The sequence below is a fragment of the Geotrypetes seraphini genome, chromosome 1 (assembly GCF_902459505.1).
Source record: "Geotrypetes seraphini chromosome 1, aGeoSer1.1, whole genome shotgun sequence".
Classification (NCBI taxonomy): domain Eukaryota; kingdom Metazoa; phylum Chordata; class Amphibia; order Gymnophiona; family Dermophiidae; genus Geotrypetes; species Geotrypetes seraphini.
This window is the reverse complement of record NC_047084.1, coordinates 462,137,192-462,157,625: the sequence shown is the minus strand read 5'-3', so window position 1 is coordinate 462,157,625 and position 20,434 is coordinate 462,137,192. Positions and strand designations below refer to the sequence as shown.

The 20,434-nt window shown below is 45.0% G+C and overlaps 1 protein-coding gene across 2 annotated transcripts in view; it reads right to left on the bottom strand.

Annotated features, from left to right (window-relative positions):
• Positions 1-20,434, bottom strand: part of UBA1 (ubiquitin like modifier activating enzyme 1) — a 186,924-nt gene that overhangs the window by 118,225 nt on the left and 48,265 nt on the right. The window contains exons 1-7 of one of the 2 annotated variants that reach the window (XM_033923061.1): positions 18,913-19,086; positions 17,139-17,197; positions 16,624-16,792; positions 16,402-16,536; positions 15,737-15,843; positions 15,050-15,140; positions 14,691-14,823 (exon numbers count right to left, since the gene is read on the bottom strand). In XM_033923061.1, coding sequence (XP_033778952.1) covers positions 14,691-14,823; positions 15,050-15,140; positions 15,737-15,843; positions 16,402-16,536; positions 16,624-16,792; positions 17,139-17,197; positions 18,913-19,071 — 853 coding nt within the window. In that variant the 5' untranslated portion in view covers positions 19,072-19,086. Of the gene's footprint in view, positions 1-14,690; positions 14,824-15,049; positions 15,141-15,736; positions 15,844-16,401; positions 16,537-16,623; positions 16,793-17,138; positions 17,198-18,912; positions 19,087-20,434 lie in introns of those variants that run through there. The other variant, XM_033923071.1, reaches the window with a different exon arrangement.

Sequence of the window (20,434 nt, the reverse complement as noted above, 5' to 3'; positions counted from 1 at the left end):
CACTGTTGCCTAGTGGTCCTCCCACTTCTACCCCTCTTGCAGGCTCCCCTAATCCGTTTAGGATGAGGTCAAGAGTAGCACCCCCTCGCGTCGGTTCTTTGACTAGTTGCTCCATGAAGCAGTCCCTCACAGCTTCTACAAATCCTGTTTCCCTAGTGCAGTTGGAGTGACCCATACTCCAGTCTATTCCCGGGTAGTTGAAGTCCCCCATCACTGTTACACTTCCAGTCCTGCATTCCTGTCTCAGTTCCGCTTCCAAGTCGTGTCCGACTCCTTCTGGCGTACTAGGTGGGCGATAGTACAGCCCCAGTTTTATGCCTGCACCCTTGTTTCCCGGCAATTTGACCCATAGCGATTCCAGCCCCTCTGCCTTCGTTGCCATATCCATCCCGACCGAGTGGATAGAGTCCTTTATATATAGTGCTATGCCTCCCCCCTTTTTGTGTGTCCTGTCCCTCCTGTAGAGCTTGTACCCCGGCAGCGCCACATCCCATTGATTTTCCTCTGTCCACCAGGTTTCTGCAATTCCAATTATATCTAGGTCCTCCCCCTTGGCCACGACTTCTAGTTCACCCATCTTGGCCATGAGGCTTCTTGCATTTGCGTATAAGCACCGCAGGTCCCGTAGGTCCCGTCGTTTTTCCTCCACCTCTGCATTTACCTGGGCCGCCTGCCCTTGGATTTCGGGCAGTTCTCCCGTTCCCTGTGTTTCTGCTTTGCCCTCAGCCTTTACCCTCTTAGCTTTCAGCTTCCCCACATTCCCGCCACCCCACTTCCCCGCTTTTCCTCTCGTTCTGGTCTCAAATCGACTTCTGTTCGAGTCCACCTCAGTGCCATTGCTGCCTTTCATCAGCCGATTGATGGGAATTCGCTCTCGGTCCATCCGGTAGTTTCCTGATTTATGAAGGGCCTTTTCAATGTCCATCCTCCACTCAAGCCCCCCCTGTGGTTTGGGATCTTAATTTGGTTCTGGCTCAATTGATGAAACCTCTGTTTGAACCCATTGATAAGACTCATCTGAAGTATCTCATTTGGAAGGTGGTGTTTCTGATTGCCCTCACGTCTGCTCGCAGAGTCAGTGAGCTGCAAGCTCTGGTTGTGGACCCGCCTTTTACTGTTTTTCATCATGATAAGGTGGTCCTTCGTACTCATCCTAAGTTCTTGTCTAAGGTGGTTTCGGATTTCCACCTCAACCAGTCCATTGTAATTCCGGTGTTTTTCTCTAAGCCCCATTCTCATCCTGGAGAGGTGGTGCTTCACACTCTTGACTGTAAGATGGCGTTGACTTTTTATCTCCAATGCACCCAGTCTCATCGGATGGCTCCTCAACTCTTCATATCTTTTGATCCTAATCGTTTGGGGCGTCTGTTTCTAAGCGTACCTTGTCTAACTGGTTGGCTGCTTGTATTTCCTTCTGCTATGCTCAGGCTGGTCTCCCGCTGCAGGGTCGGGTCACGGGGCATAAAGTCCGAGCGATGGTGGCGTTTGTCGCTTTTCTCAGGTCCACGCCTATTGAGGAGATCTGCAAGGCCGCCACTTGGTCCTCGGTTCATACATTCACCTCTCACTACTGTCTGGATACTTTCTCCAGGCGCAACGTCCAGTTCGGCCAGTTGGTTTTACGTAATCTGTTCTCCTAAATTGCCAACTCTCCCACCGTCCCATCCTGGTTAGCTTGGAGGTCACCCACATGTAGAGAATATGCTGCCTGCTTGTCCTGGGATAAAGCACAGTTACTTACCGTAACAGGTGTTATCCAGGGACAGCAGGCTTCTTTGCTAGCTATTTGAACTGAGGACCACGTTGAGGAGACGTGCCCTCTAACTGAGCGGGAAGGCACACGCATGTGCGGTGCAGCACTAGCAAACTTTAAGATCTTCAATCACCCACATATAGAGAATATCTGTCTGCTGTCCCTGGATAACACCTGTTAGGGTAAGTAACTGTGCTACACAGACACACACATTAAAAATACATAACCATACAAATACAATACCATCTTAACATCCCAGACACATAAAATAAACAGCAAAAATCTAATCACTATATCCTCTTATAGATTATTAACTCCATTACATTTTTTCCCACCACAACCTCTTTATATTATAAACTATACAAACAAGTTTCAAAACATTCCATTTTCATTTTCCTCAACACCCATATTTCATGTGGCAAAACAAATGGTGTTTTAGAAAACATTTAAACACGCTCAAACTCCCTTGTTGCTGTACATAGCCCGGGACTTTACTCCATTCTGGTGGACATACGCATGAAAAGGCTGCAGCTCTCATGGTTTGCATTCTCAACTCTTTTCTAGTTGGTAGAAATAAATATAATATGGGCAAAGAGTGGTGTGATTCTGTAAAAGGATTGAGGATTTCCAATATCAAGACTCTGATTATTAATATTACCCAACCTCATTTGCACAGGATCCCAAAACATTCCACAGAATCGGACACTGCTCTTTTGTCCAAGCTGCGAGGGCAATAATTTGCCAATTTATTTGCAACATTGTTCTCTGAGCCTCTTAAGATCAGCATTGTAGAAGACCCAACAGGTCTCCTTATGGACCACTCTTCAAGGGAAAAACCCCAGACCTGTCCATAGTCCTTAAAGGCAGGAAATTGATCCAATGAAGTTTTTCCTGGGCAAACCAAAGACCCCCAACTGTGAAATTCATTTACATTGGCTTCATGGTTTAGTCTGGATGCATTTGTGGTATAAGAGGAATTTTGAAAGGGATTCCTTTTTGCTAATCTAAACTGATCCATTTAATATGTCAGAGTCCCCGTAGAGGTTTTATAATACCCCAGACCATGTAAAGCTTAGTAAACTGAGCCTACTAGACACATCTCAGGTTAAGATATGTACAGGGACTGTCAAGGCCCTGTGGTCCTACACCTTCAACATGTCCTAAACTGATATCTGTTGACTCAAGAGAACCCAATGAACACCAAGGCTATGGTTCTTGCTGCCTGAGTGGTATCTAGCAGCACTCCTAATAATTCAAGTCATTTTCCGGTGCGAGTTTGTTTTCTTAGAAGCACATGATTTATTTCTGCATTTGAATTTGACACAGTTTATGGTACTCCAAGACTCCTGAGCCAGGCTTTTCAGCCAAAACATGACCCACGTTGAGTCAGGTCACTTTTTGTCTTGCATGATCGTTATTAAATTCCCATTGTTTTGAAGACTGGAGGAGGGTCACGACTGGAGGAGGGTCACGAGTGGTGTCCCGCAGGGCTCGGTGCTCGTGCCGCTACTATTTAATATCTTCATAAATGATCTAGAAACAGGGACGAAGTGCGAGATAATAAAATTTGCGGACGACACTAAACTATTTAATGGAGCTCGGACTACAGAGGAATGTGAAGAATTGCAAAGGGACTTGAACAAACTAGAAGATTGGGCGACGAGATGGCAGATGAAGTTCAACGTTGAGAAATGTAAGGTATTACATGTGGGGAGCAGAAACTCGAGGTACAACTATACAATGGGAGGGATATTATTGAATAAGAGTACCCAGGAAAGGGACTTGGGGGTATTGGTGGACATGACAATGAAGCCGACGGCACAGTGTGCAGCGGCCGCTAAGAGAGCGAATAGAATGCTTGGTATAATCAAAAAGGGTATTACAGCCAGAACGAAAGAGGTTATCCTGCCGTTGTATCGGGCAATGGTGCGCCCGCATTTGGAGTACTGCGTCCAATATTGGTCGCCGTACCTTAAGAAGGATATGACGTTAGTCGAGAAAGTTCAGAGGAGAGCGACGCGTCTGATAAAAGGGATGGAAAACCTGTCATATACTGAGAGATTGGAGAAGCTGGGTCTCTTTTCTCTGGAGAAGAGGAGACTTAGAGGGGATATGATAGAGACTTATAAGATCATGAAGGGCATAGAGAGAGTAGAGAGGGACAGATTCTTCAAACTTTCGAATAATAAAAGAACAAGAGGGCACTCGGAAAAGTTGATAGGAGACAGATTCAAAACAAATACTAGGAAGTTCTTTTTTACCCAACGTGTGGTGGACACCTGGAATGCGCTTCCAGAGGACGTAATTGGGCAGAGTACGGTACTGGGGTTCAAGAAAGGATTAGACAAATTCCTACTGGAAAAGAGGATAGAGGGGTATAGATAGATTACTGCACAGGTCCTGGACCTGCTGGGCCACCGCGTGAGCGGACTGCTGGGCACGATGGACCTAGGGTCTGACCCAGCAGAGGCATTTCTTATGTTCTTATGTAAGACCTGGACTGTTCTGTTCTTTTTGGATTGTTAGTTTATGACAAATTCTTGTGACACCAGCACACAAATCGTTATGCCCATGGATCTTTGCACTATTTCCAGAGTTAGAATCTTGCAAAACCAATCCTATAGACAGTGGAATACACTCACTTCTCATGTGCAGAGCCTTTCATGGCTTGACATTTTGTTAACACACATAAAATTAATATCAGGTCAAAGAGCAGGACTTAAGAATGGTTGTTTCTCTATTACAAATGTGAGACATTTCTAATATCTTTAGGTGGAATGTGCATTTTCTTCAAAAACGGAAGGGGGAGATTTATTTTTTTTAGAAAAAAAGGTATTTATGGTGTCGAGAAAGCACAGTTACTTACTGTAACAGGTGTTATCCAGGGACAGCAGGCAGATATTCTCTATATGTGGGTGACGTCATCTACCAAACCCCCTTCGCGGACAGCTTTTCAAGCAAACTTGATTGAAGATCTAAAAATTTGCTAGTGCTGCCCACGCATGCGTGTGCCTTCCTTCTCCACTAGAGGGCGCATCCCCTCCTCGTGGTCTTCAGTTCAGATAGCTAGGAAAGAAGCCAACCTCGGAGAGGTGGGAGGGTTGCGAGAATATCTGCCTGCTGTCCCTGGATAACACCTGTTAAGGTAAGTAACTGTGCTTTATCCCAGGACAAGCAAAGCAGGCAGCATATTCTCTACATGTGGGTGACCTCCAAGCTAACCAAAAAAGGGACAGAGGGAAAGTTGGCAATTTATAAAAACAGATTATGCAAAACCGACTGGCCAAACTGGCCGTCGCGCCTGGAAATGGCATCCAGACAGTAGTGAGAGGTGAAGGTATGAACTGAAGACCAAGTGGCAGCCTTGCAGATCTCCTCAATTGGCGTGGCCCTGAGGAAAGCGACAGACGTCGCCATCGCTCGGACTCTACCTTGCAGCGAGAGACCAGCCTGAGCGTAGCAAAAAGAAATACAAGCAGCCACCCAGTTGGATAAGGTGCGCTTGGAAACAGGACGGCCCACCCGATTAGGATCAAAAGAGACGAAAAGCTGAGGAGCCATCCGATGAGACTCGGTGCGACGCAGGTAAAAGGCCAACACCGTTTTACAATCAAGAGTGTGAAGCGCCACCTCCCCAGGATGAGAGTGGGGCTTCGGAAAAAACAGCAGAACAATGGACTGGTTGAGGTGGAAATCTGAAACCACCTTAGGCAAGAACTTAGGATGAGTACGAAGGACCACCTTGTCATGATGAAATACAGTAAAAGGCGGGTCCGCAACCAGAGCTTGCAGCTCACTGACTCTGCGAGCAGATGTGAGAGCAACCAGGAACACTACCTTCCAAGTGAGATACTTCAGATGAGCCTTATCCATAGACTCAAACGGAGGTTTCATCAATTCAGCCAGAACCACATTAAGATCCCAAATCACCTGAGGGGGCTTGAGGGGAGATGAACATTGAAGAGACCCTTCATAAAGCGGGAAACCACCGAATGGACAGAGAGCAGCTTTCCATCAAGCAGCTGATGAAAGGCAGCAATGGCAATGAGGTGGACTTGAATAGATGTCGATTTGAGGCCAGACCGAGACAAGTGGAACAAATAATCCAGCACGGAAAACAAGGAGGCCGAGGGCGGATCCAAGCGGTATTCAGCACACTACGCGGCAATCCTGGTCCATTTCTGAGAATAGCATTGTCGAGTGGAGCTCTTCCTGGAGGCCTCGAGAACATCCCTCACTGACTGAGAGAAACGAAGGAGGGAGGCACGTGGAGAGGAACCAAGCTGTTAAGTGTAGAGACTGCAGATTGGGATGCAACAGCGAACCCCGACTCTGAGACAGCAGAGAAGGAAACACAGGTAGAAGCAGAGGCTTCCTGACACTGAGCTGGAGGAGAAGGGAGAACCACAGCTGCCGGGGCCACCGAGGAGCTATCAGGATCATGGTGGCGCTGACCAACTTGAGATGCACCAGTGTTCTGAGAATCAGAGGAAAGGGAGGAAACGCATAGAAGAACCTGCCCGTCCAATCGAGAAGGAAAGCATCCGCCTCGAGACGATCCGGAGAGAACGTCCTCGAGCAGAATCGAGGCAACTTGTGATTGAGGGGCGAAGCAAACAGATCTACCTGTGGCGTTCCCCACTCAACAAATATCTGTCGCAGAGTTTGAGAATGGAGCGACCATTCGTGTGGCTGAAGGCGACTCAACTTGTCCGCCAGACAATTCTGCGCGCTGTGGTAAGCAGACTATGCCTGCTAGGAATGTCCCAAGAGCAGTGCACAAGTCAGGTTTAGGCTCCACACAATTACCTACTTTTAAAACCCAATTTCAGTCAGTGAATGAGTTTCCTTCTGTGTCCTGTAGAGGGAGTAGGAGGGAAGAACTGCAGGATTCCCATCCCCCACACAAGCCTAGGGTGATTAACAAGAAATCACTTCCTCCTGAGGGTTTGGGGCGGGGCTGCAGACTCCTTAACCTGAAATCCCAGTTCCTTGAGAATCAAAAGCAGCAGGGACTTTAGAGGACAGGTTCCAGCGCTCAGGGCTGAGAGCTCTGAATGTCAGCCAAACTCCAGAAGCTATGGAGCTAACAGAGGCTGGTGAGGACATGTCTCTTAATCTACTGCAGGAGCCTCAGGATATGGAACTGGAAGCCAATGCTGAGTCAATTATTGAATTGCCTGGTGAAGATATGGAGATATGCTGTGTGAGAGGCAAGTGACTGACTTGCATGTTTTTTGAAAGTTTGTTTTGTTAATGGCTTGCCTGTGCTGGCTACTTTAAGTCAGCTGAAGAACAAGAGAAATTATCTTTTGAACTTTGTAAAGAACTGTATTGTTGGAACTTGTTTTCCTTTTTTCTTTGGGAGAAGTGAACTGTTCCCAGTTCCAGACAGGGGGGTTAGCCCCGTGTTCATAGTGGTGGGATAGAGGGCCAATTTTCATGGCAGATTAACACCACACGGAGCACTCTGTCTGGCCAGCACTCTGATGCTGAGGAAGCCAGTGTAATTACACTGACTTATTTGGAATTGATATAACTCTGAAGATTGTGTATTTTGAGTTTTTCTTTTCTTTTGGATACATGCTGATGGACTATGAGTTTGTGAACTTTGGCAACTTAGTTAGTTTTGCCTTATGGACATTGCTTCTGAGTTATGAACAGAATCATCCTGACAAAAGCTTGATATTTATTTTTACTTTAAGAATTAAAGCTCAAGTTTATTTTGAGAAGAACTTACCTGGTGTGATGGTGTCCTTATCTAAACGCTATATTATTTTCCTTGTGCTGCCTGCAGCGGCTCACAAGAGATTTTTCTTGTACCGGTGGCCCAAGACACCTTGCCCTGAGGCTGCCGGTTACAGCGCCCTGGATATATACCGCCCGAAGAAAGATGTTGTGACGCAACGCCCACTGCCAAAGATGAAGGGCTTCCCTGCAAAGCGACAGGGAACCCGTACCCCCCCTGCTTGTTCACATAATACATCGCTACCTGGTTATCTGTATGCACCAGGACCATGCAATCCTGCAGCAAATGATGAAAAGCCACCACGGCATTGTAAATGGCCCTGAGCTCCAGCAGGTTGATTTGGCAGCGCCTGTCCGCACTCGACCAAAGACCCTGAGTCCGAAGTCCGTCGAGGTGCGCTCCCCAAGCGTACGCCGAGAAGTCCGTCATCAGAACCTTCTGATGCGGGGGTACAAGAAAGAGCAAACCTCTGGACAGATTGGAAGAGCTGGCCCATCAACGGAGCAAGCGTTTCAAGGAGGAAGTCACCGCAATGTGCTAAGAAGCGGGATCCCAATCCTGCCGCCACTGAGACGCCAGAGTCCACTGAGGAACCCGAAGATGCAACCGGGCAAAAGGCGTAACGTGAACGATGGAGGCCATGTGCCCCAGGAGGATCATCATCTGCTTGACCGAGACCGAAGCCCGCTGAGACACCAGCCGACTCAGTCGCAGGAGGACAACCTGCCGAGGCGAAGGCAGAAACAACCGGAGGCGGACCGTGTCGAGCACTGCCCCGATAAACTGCAGGGACTAAGAGGGGCACAACTGTGACTTGGGGAAGTTGATCTCGAACCCCAGACGCTGCAGGAAGATAATAGTCTGATGGGTCGCTGAAATAACCCCCTCCCTCGACGGGGCTTTGATAAGCCAATCGTCGAGGTACGGGAAGACCTGAAGGCCCTGCGACTGGAGAGCCGCCGCGACCACCACGACGCACTTCGTGAAGACCCGTGGGGACAAAGCAAGCCCGAAAGGGAAGACCCGATACTGTAAGTGGAGGTCTCCCACCTGAAAGCGGAGAAACCATCAAGAAGCCGGATGTATCGGAATGTGAGTGTAGGCTTCCTTCAGGTCCAGGGAACACAACCAGTCCCCCTTGTCCATCAAGGGATACAAAATGGGAAGCGAAACCATGTAGAACTTTTCCCGAACCAGGAACTTGTTTTTTTTTTTGTTTTAAACAATAAAACACGACAAAAATCAGCGATTAAGATCAAATAAAACCAAAACCGTGGACTTAGAAGGCACAAGTGAAGAAAACTTTGCGCAGAGAGTCGAAGATGGACTTCTCGGCTTCGCGGAAAAGTAAGAACTGAGGAGACACGCCCTGGTCTGGGCAGGAAGGCACTCGCACATGCGCGGTGCGGGCGACTCAAAACTTCGGGTTTTTCTTCAAAGAAGCATCCACATCAGGGCTCCGTTGGATCACGTCACCCATTAGTGAGAATACCTGCCTGCTTGTCCTGGGATAAACACTGTTATAAAGGGTCAACAGTTTACATAAACTGTTAACCTTCTCCTATTGGAAGGTTGTCATGTACTGTTATTAGAAATGTAATAATTTTCTTCAAGAGGAAGTCAAAAACCCTGTCCTTTCTATATACATAACATCTATTCCTTAGCATCCTCACTAGTCCAGAACTTATGGGGTGCTGTATTTATCAACTAGCACTTGGAGATAGAGATCAGTGAAATATGGTCTGCCCCGAGGCACTGTGCAACTCCAGCTCTCAATGTTTTTCTATCTCCAGCAAGTAGAAGGTGGATTTTTGTGCAGCTCCTTGGCTATTTGCAAACACTCCTGGACCAGTTACTTAACTGGTTTCCAGTACAACTGAATTAATTGCTGGACTACTTTTGACTTTAAGAGATATAGCCAGAGATCCATCTCTTCTTCCTTCTTGTGGCCAACTGAATTAAAAATAGAATAATAAGGAGGAATGGTAAGTCTGAGAAAGCATCTCTGGTAAGAATATTGCTGCTAAATGCTTCTCTTTTAGCTAAACCTGGGAAGCCTGGAATGGAACTACTTTAATCTATTACCTAGCATTACTATAAACAATATATCTGAGCTCTGGTTTTTATTATTGATATTCTGCCAGTTTACTGCTGGCAGAAATGGAACCACAGCAGCCCCCACGGACGGAGTAAAGCTCTGCTCCCGGTGCAGAGCTCATCAAACTGCCTTGGGGCAGTATTTCTCTTGCTATTCTTCTGCTCCGTTGAACCCAGAACAGAGACATTAGGAACCTCAATACAACTAGGAGACTTTTCATTAACTTCTGAGCTGACTTGTGATTCCCTCATAGAAACTATGGGAACAGCAGCCATTTTATCTTCCCATGCTTCCTCAGCCTCTGCAGATCTGGTCATTATTTACCATCAGTTCCTCAATCAGCAGATTTTCATACTGCCTTAGTATAATGGACTCTAGATCCATCTGCACTTCAGGAGGCCAATTCTCCCTTTTCTTCAAATCTTTGTTCTGTTAGTGCCCCAAGCTTATACAATGAAGAGGGTTCAGATTTATTAGGATAGATAATCCATGGTTAGAACTTCTCAGGTGGCTTCAGCTTAAGTTTTTAAGACTGAAACAGTTAAAATTAAAAAAAGAGACTGAAAACCCGAAACCCTCATTTCACCTGCCGCCTTTGTGCAAGCACCTTTGATGGCTTCAAGATCCTCTTACTTGAGAAAACCTTTAGAGAGGGGGAGGTCCATGTGAATGATCCCATAATAATAATTAGACATTTCACAGAGAAACTCCCAACACTATCATTAAATCACTTGTTATTTCTTCTAAATCTGAAATAATAATCTGCTCCAGGAGATTACATTCTGAATGGAATTAAACTCTCTTACTGCAGCTGAATGGAATTCTGCTGACACAGAGTTTGAGTTGGCCATGCCATTTCTAAGGCTTAGGGCTAGATTCACTAAGCACACAGATCCAATCCGATTCATGGGAGATCCGATCTGTGGCCGGGCAGCGATTCACTATCTTGTTTGCATGCAAATGATTTTCACGTAAGGGGAGGGAGGGGGGTTATAATTGATTAATAGTTGACATACTTATTACTTAAGTATTATATGCTGTTTTTAAAAATTATAATAAGAGAGTATATAATGAAATATTATATTTACAGTAAGGTATGAAAGAATGTCAAGTGTATACTTAATGAATTTGTATGAATTTAGATTGTAAACTTGTTATATGAAAAATGAATAAAAAACTTAAAACCAAAACAAATGATTTTTACGGAGGTGCAAATCATTTGCATGCAAATGCTGACTCACAACCGATTGAGTCGGAGCAAAGCCCTGACAGTAGTGACAGGAGAAGCAGCCTCCTGTCACTGCTGTCAGGGCTTCTGCCAGCTTTTAAATTTTTTTAATTGGGCAGATATTTTAAATTCGGGCTGATATTTTGCGTGTTTTACACACGCAAAATATCAGCCCGAATTTAAAAAAAAAAATTAAACCCCCCCTTCCTTCTCCCCAAGTGCCCCGTCCCCCCTCCCCCACTCAAAAATGTGCCCCACCGCCATTATGGCAGAAGGGTTCCTATTCCGTCCTGCTATCGGTCCCACTCCCAACTCCCCCCCCAAAAAAAGACAGGAGGAATGCTCACTCCCTCCTGCTACCCACCAGACGCCCCCTCCCTGTTTCCCTCTCCTCCCCATACCTTTAACGGAGGAGGGGTGCTCAATGCCTTCCATGACGATTCTGAGGCCTTAGGCCCCGCCTGATTGGTCTCTGATTATTGCAGTTCTTCCCATTTTTTCCCTCTTGTTCCTGTTTCTCTAAAGGTTGTATATTATTTGTCTTACTAACTCTCCATGAGGTCTATTTTTGTAAGTTTTAACCTACACTTCTGTAATTTTTGTAAAAAAATTTTTTTATTTTTTTTTAAATTTGGATACCGCTTAGAAATTTGATTGAGTGGTATAAAAAGTTTTAATAAACTTGAAACTGTGACCTGTGCTGGAAATCTGCTGCAGCCTGCCTCAGCTTCAAAGGTAGCTGGATCTGGGAGAAGAAATCACTACCTCACACGGACCACTTCTGCAGTGCTGAATCTTTGGACTGCCAGCAAGACCAGTGTCTGACAACCTCAAATCCCAGCGGGCATGAAAGGGAGGTGTTGAAACATAGCCAGCAACCTGTGGGACCCCACTGAGCCCCCTACAGATGTTTGACAGCCTGCGTTCAAGCCCCTGCAATACAGTAAGCAAGGAAAGCTACAAGGGGAATGGACCTCAAGCTCCAAAAATTTTCTTCAGGCTGGCCAACAGGTACCACAGATGGATTTGCCTGTCAGCTGCAGACCTCAGTCTGCTTCTCCTCCACGCAGGCAGAGCTGGACCTTCAATTAGGGGAGCTCTTAGCACCAAATTCAGTCAAAATGCCATGAAAGATTTTTTTAAAACATGGTTTTTTCTTTTTCAGAGCTTTTTGGACCCCTGTTAGATTGCAAAAGTTGAATAGTTCTTTGTCTAATAGATGTTGGTATTTTAATCTTGAGGTAGGGACTTTGGATCATCTTTTGTTTTATTGTCCCTATATTTTGGCCTTTTGGAAATCAATCTGGGTTCAAATAAATTGTTTATTGGAAAATCATGTAGCGTTATCTTATGATACTGTGATATTTGGCATGTCTATGAGGAAAGAGTCAGATATCATCATGTTAACAATAAACTTTAATTGATTATGACAGGAGTTGCCATTCAACATATTACTAATAACTGGAAAGACCACAGTAGGCTTAGTTTTAATTTTTGGTGGAACTCATTATATCATCTGTATAAAATGGAAAGATTAACAGCGGTACAAAAAGGAAATTATAGAAACTTTATTAAAATTTGGGAGCCATTAGCATTGTATTGTCAAGATTAAATACCATGTTTTCTGTGAATGATACAACATTTTATAGTAGAAGGGGGTGGGATGGTACTGGAGAGTTATTTGGAAAATTAATATCAGGGAGGGAGGGAAGGAAGAGGGGAGGAGAGATTATTATTTATATAAAGACATTGCTGATAAGATTTTCAAGTGATTTTTTAATTTATTGCTATGTGTATTGTACACTTGTTGAAAGATGAAAAAATGAATAAAGAATTAAAAAAAAAAAAAAAAGAAAGAAAGAAATAAAAAGAGCAGAACAGAAAAACCGAAGGGCATTATCCTATGATACTGTGATATTTGGTATGGAAATGAGGGCAAAAAGTCAGATTTCTGTGAATAATAATAAATTACTACTTATAATGACGGGTGTTGCCATTCAGCAAATTACATATAACTGGAAGGATTGGAGGAGATTAAATTATAACTTCTGGTGGAACTCTTTATGCCATATTTATAAAATGGAAAGGTTTATTGCATTGCAACGGGGATACTTTAAGAAGTTTCAGGATGTGTGGAAACCATTAACAAAGTATTGCAAAGATTAATTTGAAATTGTTTCCCTTATTCTTATCGATTTAAGGGGTAAGGAGGGGGGAATTTTATTATTACATGTTTTATATGATGATGGAATATGTTTTTATGTAATATATCAATGATTGTTTGTAAGTGAGGAAGTAATTGTTAATCTGAATGAATATTTTTAACACATAATGTATTTTTGAAAATGAATAAAGAATATTAAAAAAAAAATAAAAAAAATGAGAAACCGAAGGGTGCAGCAGAGTCCTCCAGTGAAGGAGGGATTAAAAAGCTGGATTGGATTTTTTTTGCACGGCTCACAAGCACTGGGATATTATCCTTCTGTCCAGAATGACGCACCTATTTCATTAGAAGCTAGTATCAATCCCAAACACAGAACTATCTTCTGGATTTGAAATTTAGTTCCTAAACTGTCTCAGGCAGTCCTGGGCCCGTCCCTTTTTAACATATTCATAAGGGACTTGACCCGAGGGCTTCAGGGTAAAGTAACACTATTCGCAGATGACGCCAAACTATGTAATATAGTGAGTAAAAGCAATCTACAGGATAGTATGACGCAGGATCTGCTTACGTTGGAAAACTGGTCCTCGACATGGCAGCTGGGCTTCAACTCTAAGAAATGTAAGGTCATGCATCTCGGCAGCGGTAATCCATGCAGAACTTACACCTTAAATGGAGAAACACTAGCTACGACTTCAGAAGAACGAGACTTGGGAGTAATCATCAGTGCAGACATGAAGGCTGCCAAACAAGTAGAGAAGGCCTCATCCAAGGCAAGGCAAATGATGGGATGTATCAATAGAAGCTTCGTCAGCCGCAAACCTGAAGTCATAATGCCACTGTACAGAACCATGGTGAGACCTCATCTAGAATACTATGTGCAATTCTGGAGGCCACATTACTGTAAAGACGTGCTTAGAGTTGAGTCGATTCAGCGGATGGCCACTAGGATGATCTCGGGGCTCAAAGGTCTCTCGTATGAAGAAAGACTAAACAAATTGCAGCTCTACACTCTAGAGGAACGCAGGGAAAGGGGGGACATGATTGAGACATTTAAATACATCACAGGACGTGTCTAAGGGGAAGACGACATCTTCTTTCCCAGAGGACCCTCGGTCACAAGGGGACACCCGCTCAAACTCAGAGGAGGGAAATTTAATGGTGACACCAGGAAGTATTTCTTCACAGAAAGAGTAGTAGATCACTGGAACAAGCTTCCAGTACAGGTGATCAAGGCCACCAGCATGCTTGACTTTAAGAATAAATGGGACATCCACGTGGGATCCTTACGAGGGTCGAGATAAGGAACTAGGACATTAGCACCCAGACCTAATGGGGGGGGTCAGTAGAGTGGGCAGACTTGATGGGCTATAGCCCTTTTCTGCCGTCATCTTTCTATGTTTCTATGTTCCAGTTAAATTCTACCAGTTCACCAGAACTTCTCCCATTATTTGATCAACCTACTACAGATGTTTTTTTCATGTTTAATTTGATAGTCTTAAATTACAGCAGATGAAGCTCATTTTTTATCCAACCCCCACTGAAGATGGAGAACCATTTATCAAGCTTATGAAACGCTTTCTTCTTTTTTTTTTTAACACACACAAAAAAATAATGTCTTAAGATTCAGGGATGCTCTTAGCAATGTACCCATTGGAATAAGAGAAGTAGAAAAGAGAAAGAGTTGTCTATTATCCTCACCCAGAACTTTGATCTCCACAGGTTCACCATTATTTAGTTCATTCATTCCCTGGATTTCTGTGAATGTAACAAAGTCGCCATTTTCAAAGCCATGACGTGCCTCATCAAGACAGGTCACCACACCAGGGTTATCCTGAGTGGGGGGAAAAAAAAAACAGACAATGATTAATAACCAACACAGTTTTACTGCAAAATGTAGCTGCATCCCCATAACCAGGTAGGCTTAACTGAATCATTAGAATATCAGGCAATACGTGAAGATTAAGCTAGGGGCGGGATTAAGAGAATATGTTGGAGGCCACAGCCAGTGGAACAGTACCACTGATTTTGAGGGCTAGAGGAAAACAGAAGTACTTCACCTTTGTGATCATGGAGATCATAGCGCTGAGGCACTGCTCTCCATTAGTGTCAGTAACTACCATCTCTTCTCCAAAGTCACAGAATAGCTGACTGCAAAATTTGAAAAACCAAAAGGTGGTCATACAAAAAACAATCAATGCAGTAACCATGAATAAATGCAGAAGGGCTGAAGGTAAATCTTTTGTTTCATCCTGAGCACCTTCTCACTCCCCCAAACAGCTGCAGTGCAACAAACTTCCATCATATCCTCACCTTTATTTTTATTTTTTATAGATTTATTTATTCAATTTTTTAGCCCTTCCTCCCAAAGTTGCTCAAAACAGATTACAAATCAGGTACTCAAGCATTTTCCCTATCTGTGCCGGAGGGCTCACTAATCTTATGTACCTGGGGAATTGGAGGATTAAGTGACTTGCCCAGGATCACAAGAAACACTTCTCTTACTCAGTTATGCTAGAAAGGAGCAGTGCCAACCCTTCATTGAGGGAAATAATGGGATGGACACAGATGAACAATGCTGGTACTGATGAACAATTACTGATAGTAAGAAACATTCTACCCTTTGTACAATAGTTCCTTTGTTCATAGGTATATTAGACAAAAACATGTTTTAACAAAGCAAACTGCTTCCATTCACTTATAGGCAAGTGAAGGAAGGCTGTAGAGGAAGCGAAGACCCAACCTACCCAAACAAGCCTTTGGTGTCTGCCACGATTAATTTGATGCCCCTGTTGTGGCACAGCTCACCCACGCGCAGTTGCTCCTCCAAGGAGGAGCTGGTCAACACTACCACCTGCATGGGGGGGAGAGGTGAAGATACTTAGGAGCCAATAGACAAAAACGCTATCTCACTGTCTATGCTACATATCATCAAGCAAAAAAAACCAGGATCCTCCTACTCTCTCTGAAGTAACACATTCTCCATGACGTCAACCTTTACAGCATAAGTTTCTCAAATATATTTAAAATTCTTTAAGCTGCACTGTCTATGAGCTACTAAGTTAGGAACCTCATATATAGCAGCTGATATGATCTCAGTGATTGACAGGTCAACAGCATACCACTACAGTTAAGGTAGCTTGATGTTATGACTCCCAACATAACAATCACAACTGTAAAGAAAAGTGATAATTTACAACACATACCAAACAGTTCAAAACAAGATATTTTATAGTGGGCAGTATTATCTGACGTATACCATTGAATAAACCATAATCAGTACAAGATCTGAAGCTTGGAAGGATGCAGGTATGATGAAACCACTCACAGCGATCAGAGATACACATCTTCCATTTAAAAACTACCACCCCCACTGTTTTCCCTCTAAAGATTCTGCCTCTAAGAGACAAACCTGGAAGTTGGAGAGAAACTCCTCTGTCAGCGGGCACGTGAAAGCAGTCACTGGCACATAGGTATTAAGTTCCGCAAGGCGGGGGTGCGAGATCTCTGCTCTGTTTTTGCCCACATCCTCTTCCCGGAGGTAAAACTGAGGGATAAAAAGCAGGGAAGGAATAATCAGTCTAGCAGAGTAACTGCAGGAAGTTGGGGAAGTTAAGGAGACCACCCATCTTACCTGAGATGACAGATCAGTCCACTTGGCATTCTCCTGGTCATGAATGGTGACTGATTTAACTCCTCCCAATATGATGTTCTTGGCTATCTCCACACCTAAGCCACGCATGCCCGAAATCAAGACATTAGAGTTTTGCATCCGTTTCATGGCCTCATGGCCCAACACATACCTAAACATGATGAAAGAAAAGAAGAAAAAAAAAAAAGAGCTTAGAGAAGGAAAACACCTGATGTCTTAGGAGCAGCACAGCCTACAAAATGTAGTGGAATGGGAAGGCTGCCTCTATCAGCTCAGTAGCCTTAGCTTCACAACCAAAACCCTTCAGCAATCACAGCAGTGTGGAATTATTATTTAAATCCATAAATCAAAACAGCTACACAGTTGCTTGTTACCAGGAGTATCCATTCTACATCTCCCTTCCCACCCATAATGACTGGGATGAGGCCAGCTTGGCTGACTGGAATTTGTTTTCCCAGTTTTCATTCAAGTGTTGCACTGTGATGCTTCATACTCACAGCTGCCGGGAATACAGGCCCTCGTCAATCTCTGTATCATTTCCATTGCGGGCCATGCCCTAAAAGAAAGGGGATCAAGTCAAGATCATAGATGAAAAATCTGCTCGCCCACTTCCCCAGGACAGTTCAAGCTTTCTGACTATTTACAGCCTAATTCCTTCAGAGATATTGTTGGGTCAGCAACAATTATCTCTGCACTGAAACTTGTTCTCTTTCAGAACCAAAGTACATCCTCTCTACACCTCAGCAGATAGGATATATATAAAAAGAGATTAGGTCTTTACCTTGCTTATATCTTTTCTAGTAGATAGGTGTGTGATTCTGGACAGTAGGGTATTCTCCCCTTGTTTGCAGGTCATGCAGAAGGAATTCACTCCAGTTTTTCAATTCCTTCTTCTCCAGAGGGCTTTGCTGCCCCCCTTCAGTTTGTACCAAACAAGGCGATAGTCCCATATAGAAAACACATAAGAAGGGTGGGGGGGGGGCCTACAGGGAGACTCCCCAAACAGCAGCTCTGAAAATATAACATTCATAATACTATCTTGTAGACAACTGAATATTTTTCTAAAGTGTGTAGAATCCTCAGAGGGCTCACTTTCCTTTATTTAGAGTTAAAAGAAGGATAATATGAGCCAGTTTTTTGTGCAAACTTAGCAGTAATAAAAAGAGGATGCATAAGAACTTATCTTATTATTAAAGTGCATTGCAGGAGGACACCGGGATGCCATGAGGAGGCAAATCTGTGACTGCAATTCGCTTACCCCGGCCTCTGGGAGTAAAACCTTGCCCAAGGAGGTGTCGAACAGAACCCCAAGATACTCCAGGAGTTGAGGGGGCCAACTGACTCTTGGAAAAGTTGACAACCCATCCTAGTGACTGCAGGAACTCCACAACCCGAGCCGTGACTCGGGTGCTCTCCTGGAAAGACTTTGCTCGGATCAACCAGTAGTCCAGATAGGGATGAACCAGAATGCCCTCCTTGTGCAAAGCCACCACCACAACCACCATAACCTTGGTGAACGTCCTCGGGGCCATGGACAGACCAAATGGAAGTGCACAAAACTGCGCTGATGAGAGGCCCAGATTGGAACATGCAAGTAGGCCTCCGTCAGATTGAAAGAAGTCAGATGCACTTCTCCCTCCGAATCCGCAGTTTCAGTATCCGCAGATTTGGTTATTCGTGATTTTTTTATTAAAAAAAAAAAAAAAAAAAGAGCTAGTTCTGGACCTTCCCCACCTCCCTCCTGGCATCCCAGACCTTACCTGGTGGTCTAGCGGACTTTCGGGGCAGAAGCAATCTTCCTACGCTCCTGCCCCTTGCAGATCACTCATAGAAAATGGCTGCTGTGAGTTCCCGTCATAGGCTCGAGAGACTACGGGAACTCATGGCAGTCATTTGCTATGAGTGATCTGCACGGGGCAGGAGTGTAGGAAGATAGCTCCTGTCCCAAAAGCCCGCTAGACCACCAGGTAAGGTCTGGGATGCCAGGAGGGAGGCAGGAAGGTCCAGAATGAGGAGGGGGTAGGTCATAGCCATCTGAAAAGTTATTTGCGTTTTTTCACACTTCGTGTCCGGCTCTGCACCTAACCCCCATGGATACGGAGGGAGAAGTGTACTCCCCCAGCTGAACTTCCAAGTCTCCATGTACAAAGATGGAACCGCAGGGTCTCCATGCAAAAAGATGGAACTATGAGAGCCCTGTTGACCCCTTTCAAATCTAAGATGGGCCGAAAGGTCCCCTCTTTCGTGGGCACCACAAAGTAAATTGAGTACCTGCCAGTGCAACACTCCTGAGAGGGCAATGGAACCGCTGCTTTGAGATCTAGCAATCTTTGATGGGTCTGGCGAAAGGCCTGCTTCTTCCACACCACCTGAGAAGGAGAAGCTAGAAAATGATCTGGCAAGGAGTGAGCAAATCCAGAGCATAACCATCCCAAATCACCTCCAGGACCCACTGATCAGAAGTGATCTCTTCCCACTGTGAAAAGAACTCACGCAGATGGGCACCCACTGGAACCAGAGGGGACGCCAACAAAGAGTCATTGGGCAGGACAGGCAGTGGAGGAATTCCCAGTCCCCCCGGCGGGCCCCCCAAAAGGACTGCATGCGCTGAATGAAACGGCTCCGGGAGGACCCAGAGGCTGGAAAGGAAGTGGTCCCTCGACCAGGGCGGAGCCAGCAGAAATCATGCACGTGCCTCCGAGCAGTGCCACCCCACGCCAGTGATCCAGCTCCGTCTTCAGGCAAGCGAGGCACCTTAGAACCAGTTAGGGTCTGAACCAACTTGTCCAAATCCTCTCCAAACAAGAAAGACCCCCTAAAGCAGTGGTCTCAAACTCAAACCCTTTGCGGGGCCACATTTTGGATTTGTAGGTACTTGGAGGGCCGCAGAAAAAAATAGTTAATGTCTTATTAAACAAATGACAATTTTGCATGAGGTTAAACTCTTTATAGTTTATAAAACTTTCCTTTAACAGTTTTACCTTATGCAAAATTGTCATTTCTTTAATAAGACATTAACTATTTTTTCTGCGGCCCTCCAAGTACTCTATTTTTTCTGCAGCACTCACATTTAAAGTTTAATATCTTTTCTTTCTCAAAACTGGCACATTTCTATTACTAAATTGAAAATAAAATCATTTTCCTACCTTGTTTGGTAATTTCATCAGTCTCTGGTTGCACTTTATTCGTCTGACTGTGCATCCAATACTTCTTCCCTTCTTTCAGCCTCCTGAATGCTTCCTCTCCTCCAGACCTCATTCCCTCCCCCAACTTTTTCTTTCTTTTTCTATGTCTGTCTTTCTCTGATTCCTTGTCCCATTTTTTGCTTTGTTTCTGGCTCCTTGTCCCCCCCCCTTCTTTCTTTTTTCCTTCCTGCCCTCCCCCATGCCACCCCCGCCGGGGAATAGGCGGCTGCTGCTGCTGCCATCGGGAACAGGAAGAGATCTCCATGGGGCCGACCAATTCTCGCCGCCCGACGTCAATTCTAACGTCGGAAAGGTCGTTCCGGGCAGCCAGGCAGCGATTGGCTAGCCAGAACGTCCTCTCGACGTCAGAATTGAGGTCGGGCGGCGAGAGAAGCAGGGAGATGAAAGAGCATGGTGCCGGCGGTAAGAAGGGAAGGGAAGCAGTTGGGCACCCCTGCTCTAGAGGAGCCGCGAGCCGCACTAGGAAGAACAGTGGAGGGTGACCAGCTGTGCGGACCGCCCCTCCCTTGGTACGCCACTGGAGCAGCAGCGTGTCTAGCCGGCTCATTCCATTCAAAGCCGTGGGTGGTGGCTCCTTGCGAGATCCG